At 60.7% G+C, this 8,682-nt stretch overlaps 1 protein-coding gene across 1 annotated transcript in view; it reads left to right on the top strand.

The window, feature by feature from the left end:
• Positions 1-8,068, top strand: part of DTX1 (deltex E3 ubiquitin ligase 1) — an 18,352-nt gene extending 10,284 nt beyond the window's left edge. Inside the window, 12 exon segments of the mRNA XM_030335842.1 lie at positions 237-306; positions 3,055-3,138; positions 3,352-3,462; positions 4,161-4,289; positions 4,651-4,813; positions 5,084-5,145; positions 5,626-5,794; positions 5,872-5,931; positions 5,934-6,025; positions 6,122-6,211; positions 6,851-6,869; positions 6,872-8,068. Coding sequence (XP_030191702.1) covers positions 237-306; positions 3,055-3,138; positions 3,352-3,462; positions 4,161-4,289; positions 4,651-4,813; positions 5,084-5,145; positions 5,626-5,794; positions 5,872-5,931; positions 5,934-6,025; positions 6,122-6,211; positions 6,851-6,869; positions 6,872-7,074 — 1,252 coding nt within the window. The 3' untranslated portion in view covers positions 7,075-8,068.
• Positions 8,069-8,682: the final 614 nt, after the last annotated feature.

Here is an 8,682-nt window from a genome sequence, read left to right as displayed (position 1 = left end):
TTTCTTCTTTTCTTTTCTTTCTCTTCTTCTTATCTTCTCTCTCTTCTCTTCTCTTCTTTCTTTTCTTTCCCAGACAGAGCCTCCTGCTTAGGCCCCTAAGCCATGGAAAAAGAACTTGGGTTAGCATGGCATGGCTAAGAGCACAGACCCTGGAGTCTGACAGCCTGGGCTGGAATCCTGGTCCCACCCCTGACAAGTTACTTCACCTCTCTGTGCCTCAGTTTCCCTCTCTCTAGATGGGACGTCACAGACATTGGGGGACGATTAGATGAGGAAGTGAAGTGTGACAATGATGCCGGGCACATAGTGAGTACCTGGAATTCTTGACCATGGAGAACACCCCCCCCCCCGCCCGCCTGTCCGTGGCACATTCAGGAAGACGGTTCCGTGTAATGCCCGGGTTCCCCGGAACCGCGCCAGGGAACCTCTGCCCTCGGGTGGGATGCAGAGCATTTCTGGGACTCTGTCGGTTTGCTTGTGCTGTCGTGCAGGGTGACCACTGAGCACGCTCCCTCTAAAAGGAGCGCTAGCAGAGAGCCTCCAGGGGACTCGAGGCCACAGAGGGTGTCTCTCTGGGACATGTGCTTCCAGGCTCACTTCACCCGTGGGCACAGAACACACAGGGAGAAGGTGCCTGAGCGCGTACACGTGAGTCATCCGCGCAGGACGTTCCCACAAAATTCAGCCCGCCCTCCTCCCTTCATGCAACAGGGCTCTATGGAGCATCTGCTATGTGCCGTATCCTGGGGTTGAAGTCAGGTGGCCTAGGAAGGTCTCTGTCGTGAGGTGGCACTGCGGCAGGGACCTAGGTGAGCCATTCAGCATCGGGGGGGGAGGGGGCCTTTGGGCAGACAGCACAGCAAGTGCCAAGGCCTTGACAGAAGCCTCAGACTATGTTAGAGCCACGGCAGATGTGTCCGGGGGAGAGAGATGGAGGGGGTAGGAGACGAGGTCACAGAGGCAGGGAAGGCCTGGTCAGACCAGACTTTATAATCAGGTCATGGTTAGCGCTAAATCAATCAGTCAATAAGGTAATGGCTGAGACAGAGGTTTCTCTGGAGTAAAATGGGAGGGCAGGTCTCTGACAAGGTGACACCCGAGCAGAAACCTGTGTCAAGTGAGGGATCAAGGCTTGAGGACATCCAGGGAAGAGCATTCTGGGAGAGAGAGCTCAGCAGGTGCAAAGGCCCTGGGGTGGGAATATGGCTGGTGTGTTCGAGGAACGGCAGGGAGACCAGGGGGGCTGGGGGAGAAGGGGCGAGGGGTGAGCCCAGGGCAAAGGGCTAGGTACCGGCTATCTCACATAGGGGAAAGGGGTCAGATTCTTCTCTGAGCAAGGTAGGAGCCAAACGAGGTTGAGGGCAGAGGAGGAACAGGCCTTGAGGCAGGGGTAGGTGCGACAGCAGGGAAACCAGCGTGGCAGCGGAACCCTTCTCCACACTGGGGTGGCCAGGCCTGGCTCCTGGTCAGAGCAGATCTCAAGGGGGTGCTGACGGCTTCCTCCTACCCTTTGCCAGGCTGGCCCCGAGAGGGTGGAGCGCAGCGTGCGGGCCGACCCCCCTTCCGGGAGGCCTGCGGGCAGCAGACGCTTGTCCAGGACAGAAGGATGTTCTTGCTGACTGGGAGGAAACAGCGCATCCCACATCAAAAGGAGGCCCCGGGTGGCTCCCACGCTCGGGCATCGTGGGAACCCTGCTACCCTGGGTTCTCTCAGGGGGGCCTGCACGTCAAGAGAGGCTGGGGGCTGCCTTGAGACTGTTCCCCAGCTCTTGATGAGTAAATAGAAAAACAGCCCCCCCCCCCGTCACAGCCTACTCACAACCTTCTTCTTGGGAACAAGTCTCATTTTTGTAAATCAAGCCCTGTGGTTTTTAAGGGGTGTCAGGAATTGTAGGGCAGCTGAGATTTTTAAAACCTTCCCTTTCTGAGCACTCCCCCCCCGCCCCCCGCTCCCTCACTCCCAGGCCAAAGACTCAGCAAGACCAGGGGCATGAGCTGGACCAGACATTGGGCGTGAGGTGAACCTCGGGTAGCAAACTGTCCTCACTGATCGGTAGGGGCCGTCCTGACCTGAAGGATTCTGCTCAGCTTGAGAGCGTGCAGTGATGGATTAGTGATGTCTGCCGCAGATGGGCCATAAGGAGTAGTGCTTTGCACGCTACGTATTGTCCGTGCCCCCCCGTTTTACGGATAGCCCTGGAGAAAAGGATTTTTTTCCATGAGATGGAAGGGGAAGGAAGGAGGTCGGGGAGACCTAAATATATCGAGACCTTAACAGAGTGTCTACACTAGAACTCTTTTGAAGGACAGGGCAGGGAAGAGGAGAAGCTTGAGGTACGTGCCTCCTTGCTTTCCTGGAAGAGTATGGGGAGGCGTAAGATTAGGTGATACCCTTTAGGCAGGTCCTGGAGGATTATGACAGACCCCGAGAGGGTCGGATGGAAACTCAGCCCCATCTCTGGGCTCCCAGCAGGCTGCTAGAAGGAGAAAGTCGTCCTCCACTTACAGCCCTGCCCCCAAACTACGAGCTTTGCGTGTTTTACCTCACTGGACCCTCACAAGGCTTTATGCCCATTACAGGTGGGGAAACGGAGGCACAGCACCTTTCCCCACACACACCTCGATTGGCCAGGCGCTGGGGGTCCCGCGGTGCCCGCCCACCAGTAGCACCCGTGCAGGAGCGGTGTTCGGTCGCCTTGGGTCACCATAGTGTTCGAGGACCCACGCCTGTGTTCCCTAGCGTGTGGATGTGTCCGTGTGCTTGTGTGTCTGCGTGGAGGTGTGTGTGTGCATGCCTCTGGGGTGGCCTGTGTGTGTGTGTGTGTGTGTATGCGTGTGCGTTTCTGGATCCACTGTGGCTGCACCCAAGCCTGCCAAGCATACCATTTGCTAAAAGATGCTTCCCAGCCAGCTCCCTAGTATCCTCTGTGCCTGCCAGGGGCAGGTGACCAGGCAGCCCCGTCCCGGCTCAGACCTGAGCAGCCAGGCAGAGGGGGTTGTCGCAGCAATTTCCCAGCTGTCGCGGCCCCCGTCCCTTCCTGGCACACCCCCCAGGCCCCTCTGGCGTCCCGGCCTTTGAGAACGCTCCTGTCCATCAAGACATCCATCCAGCGTTTTGTGCCCATCGACGGCAAGACAGTAGTTCACCAGTGTGTCCAAGCACTGAAGTCGCGAAGACGCAGGCAGGCACACGGTCCAGGTCACCGCGGATCTTCTCAGTCAGCCCTCCCAACAGCCCTGGGGGTGAGGTATCATTATCCCCATTTTACAGGTAGGGAGACCAAGGGCCACAGAGGTGAAGTGACTCGCCCAGGCTCGTCACTGCAACACTTGCACGGCTTCCTCTCCCAGGTGAAGAGAAGACACTCCGTGACTCAGTGGGCCGAGGTGCGGGGAGGTGGCACTCTTCAGCTAGGCCGGCACGTCAACGGGGCGACGGTGGTGGTTCAGGGCAAACACGAGGTGCTGCTTTATAGATGGGAAACGGGCTTCTGAGAGGTGCCTGATGGGCTGCGTGTCAGCCAGACGGTTAGTGCTTATTAAGCTGAGATATGAGAGCAGCTCTGGCTGATTTCAAAAGCCAGAGAGCTCTTGGTGGGGGAAGGCGAAGAGGGGAGGCAGGCTCTGTTTTCTTGGGGCCTTTTCATCTGAGGAGGGGACAGTGCCTTAGTTACAGGAACTGTCATCAGTAGATCTTCGAGAGGGGGGACGAAAGTGTTCCGTGTGAAATGTCTTTGGAAAACCTGGATTCATCATTGCTAATCACAGTTCCTTACGCAGGACTTATCAGAGCCTTTAAGATGCTCATATATGTTGCGAATTTCCAAGGAGGCAGTGAAGTGTTTCATAACTCATTTGCTCCCTGAATCCTTCTTTCCCAGAACCTTTTATAGGCACTAGTGCTCCATATAGGAAACTTGGAGAAATGCTAGAATGGCTACGTCACTAGGAGTTGGGTTTCAGGCACAGCGGCCAGTGGAAGGGAACTGTTGGCCCCCAAGCTCTCACAAGGGAGTAGGGAAAAGTCAAGTACTCATTCCACTGTAACTGGGGCAGAGGTCCCAATGACACCCCCACCCCATAAGAGAAGGATGTCTATGTCCCTGGCGGTCATATTCTAAATGACACAGAGGTGCAGGTATGTCCGGAAGCCAAACTAGAGCCCTCGGATCTTCCGGTGTGTGGGGCTGAAGTCCAGCTGCGGCCTCTTTTCTCCCCTCAGGGTCCCCGCGCTCCCGGTGAAGAACTTGAATGGTACGGGGCCAGTCCATCCGGCCCTGGCAGGTGAGGTCCAGCCCCGGAGGAGCAGAAGGGCGGGGCGCACGAGGAGGCAGCCCCACCTGTCTGCCCTGTGGCCCCCGCCCCTTGGCGAGGCTGGTGGGCGGGGCCCAGAGGAAACGCCCCCTACCGTTGGGACCCCGACGCCGGGGTAGGCGGGGCCCGCAGAAGGAGCTCCACTCGGCTTCCAGCTGGGGTGGGGCCCAGGGCCACCCCGCCCCCCCCCCCCGGGGCCCCCCCGTTCGGGGGCGGGGGGCGGGGCGGAGCGGAGCAGGTGGGCGGGGCCTGCGGCGTCCTCCCGCCGGCGGGAGGGGCTGGGTGGGCGGGGCGGGAGAGCGCTCCGCCCCCTGACCGCCCCGGCCGCGTCCCCAGGGATGAACGGGGATCCTGCTGTGTGCCGCCGGCCTGCCCGTGTGCCTGACGCGGGCCCCCAAGCCCATCCTGCACCCGCCGCCCGTGAGCAAGAGCGACGTCAAGCCCGTGCCCGGCGTGCCCGGGTGTGCCGCAAGGACCAAGAAGAAGCACCTCAAGAAGAGTACGCCTATCCGCGCCGACCCTGGCCCCACTAACTAACCTTGACCCTGACCCCTCAACTCCCATCTGTTTCTTAGGACTTAGGCCTCCACCTCCGTCTCCTGATCTCGCTCCCTTGCCCCTGACCCCCTCCGCCACCAACTCTGATTACATCAGCCGCTGGCATGTGACTCCTGCCAACCCCTCTGTGACGCCCCCCCCCCCCGCCCGATTCAAGCCCTCAGGGCGGAGACCCTGGGCACCCTCCAGCCCGCCCGCTGTGTCCTTGCAGGTAAGAACCCCGAGGATGTGGTTCGAAGGTACATGCAGAAGGTGAAGAACCCGCCCGATGAGGTGAGCCCCCAGCGGAGGGTACTGGCCTGGGCAGACCGAGGGCCCAGCCCCTGACCTCCCTTCTCCTCCCGTGGCCCCGTGTGTTACAGTCTCTCCCCCCCAGTTCGGGCTTGGCCTTCTCCCTTTTTCACAGTGTCTTCTGATGGACAGAAACGCTTAGGTTTAATAGAATCACATTTACCGATCTTTGGATGGTTGACGGCTTTCGCACCTTATTTGCACACATATTTTCCACCCAACGTTCTAAGTTTTGCCTTAATCCCCCTGGAGAGGGGTGGGGGGGGTCATCTCTACCTCTGCCATGTGTCGCCAGTGTATGGGGGTGTCCTCTCTCTCCCCCCCTTTGACAAGGGGGCACCAGAGAGGGGGCCGTCCGCCACCCTGGTGGCCTGGGGCCTGGCTCCCGCAAGGGGCAGCGCTGACCCGAGGGTGTCGTGCCCTGGCCCGTCGTCAGTGTCCCCTCTGCGCCCCCTCCGTCAGGACTGCACCATCTGCATGGAGCGGCTGGTCACAGCATCCGGCTACGAAGGCGTGCTTCGGCACAAGGGCGTGCGACCAGAGGCTCGTGGGGCCGCCTCGGGCCGCTGCGGCCACATGTACCACCTGCTGTGCCTCGTGGCCATGTACTCCAATGGCAACAAGGTGGGCGGCGCGGGGGCAGGGGCGGGGCCGGGACGCCGCGGGGTGGGGCCTCACCGCCGGCCTCCCCGGCCCCAGGGACGGCAGCCTGCAGTGCCCCACGGTGCAAGGCCATCTACGGAGAGAAGACGGGCACCCAGCCGCCCGGAAGATGCAGTTCCACCTCATCCCGCACTCGCTGCCTGGCTTCGCCGACACCCAGACCATCCGCATCGTCTACGACATCCCCACAGGCATCCAGGTGAGGCCCCGTGCCCCTGGCCCCCGCCCCTCGGAACCCTGCACGGGTCCCCCACACCTGTCCGTGGCTCAAGCGTCTGCTGCCCGCCCCCCACAGGGCCCTGAGCACCCCAACCCAGGCAAGAAGTTCACCGCAAGAGGCTTCCCGCGTCACTGCTACCTGCCCAACAACGAGAAGGGCCGGAAGGTGGGTGCTGGGAGGGTGCGGGGGTGGGAGCAGGCCGGGGACCCCCCTCACCCCAATCCCTGTTTCCTGCCCGCACCGACACTGACCATCCTCCTAGTGCGTGTCCAGACCCGCCAGGTGGCTTCACACACCTGGGCTCATTTCCAGCTTGAGGAGGTCAAGGTCTTGACCCCATTTTACAGATAAAGAAACTTAGCCTCAGAGAGGGCAAGTAACTTGCCCAAGATCACACAGCTGGTACACTACGGATCGTCTGCCTCCCTTGTTTTTCAAGAGAAGCAAGAAATTCTGATTTTCACGTGAAATCCCCAGGCCTTTGAATATTGCCAAAGAAGTCACAAGATGGCTGTGAAGTCAACCGAACACAGCCGAGGGCCTTCAGTTGGAGACCCAGATGAAACGGGCAGATAGCCTGGAAAGAGCTCTCACTGCGGGCGGTTGGGGGGGGGGGGGTCCCTCTAGGGAAGGAAGTGGCCAGGCTGGGCGCCCGCGGGAATGCCGCAGGGCTTAGCAGGTAGTGAGAGGGCCACAGCTCGGCCAAGGAAGGAGGGAGGCTGGGGGGAGGGGCTCCAGCCACAGGGCGGGGCTGCCCGCACCCTCCACTCACCACCCCCTCCTGTCCCCACTCCTGTCCCCCAGGTGTTGAGGCTGCTCATCACGCCTGGGAGCGGAGACTCATCTTCACCATCGGCACGTCCAACACCACAGGCGAGTCGGACACCGTGGTGTGGAACGAGATCCACCACAAGACCGAGTTTGGATCCAACCTCACGGGCCACGGCTACCCGGACGCTAGCTACCTAGACAATGTGCTGGCCGAGCTCACAGCCCAGGGCGTGTCCGAGGCTGCAGCCAAGGCCTGAGGCCCGGGGGCGGCCCACCTTCCCTCCTGCTTTGCCCCTGGTCCGGCACTTGCCTCCCTCTGCCAGGCGCGTCCTGGTGGCCCGGGTTCAGGGCTGGGGAGGAGCCCGCGGAAGGAGCCAGAAGCGTCCTGGGGATTTGGCTGATGGCGGTTGGAACGATGGGAGGAAGATGGCAGGCCAGCCGGTTCCGACCCGTAGCTCCCTGAGGGCGGCGGAGAGAACACCGGAACCACAGTAACCTCCCTACGGAAAAGACAGAGCCCCACCCCCTCGCGCAAACACACGTGTCCTGGTGAACACACGCACGCACACCCACGTGCCTCTACTTACCCCCAGGCTGGGGGGAAAGAGACAGAAGACCCTGTGATACTCTCCATGTGGACTCCCACCCGCGTCTCTATCACATCTGTGTAGGCTCCTCTGCAGGCGGGATTCAGCTCAAGCGCCTGGGGGAAAGGGGCCCCCTCTGCTACCCACTGATGGGCACTTGTGGGCCCAGGGGGCAAACCCAGGTTAGTCAGCAGTTTTGCAAAGGGGCAGGCCAGAGAGAGGGGGACTAGAGGGACCTTGTTTTGTGCTTGTGTCTCTTCATCCTTCTGGGACTCTCACCTCCTTCTTCTCCCCTCCCGTCCCCAGGCCTTATGTCTGTCCCAGATAAAGGCACTGTTCTCCTTTCCTCCCCATCCTGTCCTCTCCGCCAAATCGCTCCCAACGCCGAGATCCAAAGGCTGGATGAGGCCGAGCTTAGGCCAGCGGGTCTAGAAAAGCAGACGGACAGCAACGAGTCCATTTCCCTTTCTTGGGAGTGGGCAGTGGGGTGGCTGATGGTCTTGGCCAACCAGGGGCCTGTTGCCCAGGCAACTCACCAGCTCCGCCTCTGTTGATTGGCTGCCGCGGTGGAAGTCAGCCAAGATTTAAAGGGACGCCAGCGATTGCTCTTTGGAAAACCTACCCGTCCCACTGTGGGTGGAGAAATAAATGGTCTTTCTCCTCACTCAGTTTTCTTTCCTGCCGAGACGGGGGCTGGGTGGGTGGCTCTGTTCCTGGGGGGGCCTCTGGCCCACCTCCCGGGGAGCTTGCAACAAAACGATGACCCCAGGACCACTGCCTCTCTCGGTCTTGGGCAGCTGGGGTTGGAGGGTCTCCATAATTCTCTTGTCCCCGGGTACGCAGCGGGTGTGAAGGTGGCCGAGGCAGAGGGTACCCAAGAGGACAGGGCGGAACGTGCTCTTCTCTCGAGCACAGCCCAAGGCAATGCACACAGCAGCTCCCGGGTACGATACTAGGAATGAGGGACTTGGGCTGGGGGGCTGAGAGCCTCGGAGAAAACACGGAGGAGCTGGGCGACATCGTGAACGGCTCCTGGAGCCCCAGCCCCTGCCCTAAGGGAGGAGGGCCCGGTTCTGTCTAGATACAGAGCCCGGGATCTGCCACACGCTTCCAATCAGCCTCAGCAACGTCCCAGGATGCTGGGTGGCTGTGGCGGCGGCTGCGGCTCCAGGCGACACCTGCTGGCCACTCTCGGGATAGCGCTGCATCTTTCCCGGTCCCCTTATCCCTAGATACATACTTTGGTTTCTGTCCCACCCTCTAGTCACACAAAACCAG

The sequence above is a fragment of the Lynx canadensis genome, chromosome D3, assembly GCF_007474595.2.
Source record: "Lynx canadensis isolate LIC74 chromosome D3, mLynCan4.pri.v2, whole genome shotgun sequence".
NCBI lineage: Eukaryota > Metazoa > Chordata > Mammalia > Carnivora > Felidae > Lynx > Lynx canadensis.
The sequence above is the reverse complement of the archived record's forward strand: the minus strand, read 5'-3'. Positions and strand labels throughout refer to the sequence as shown.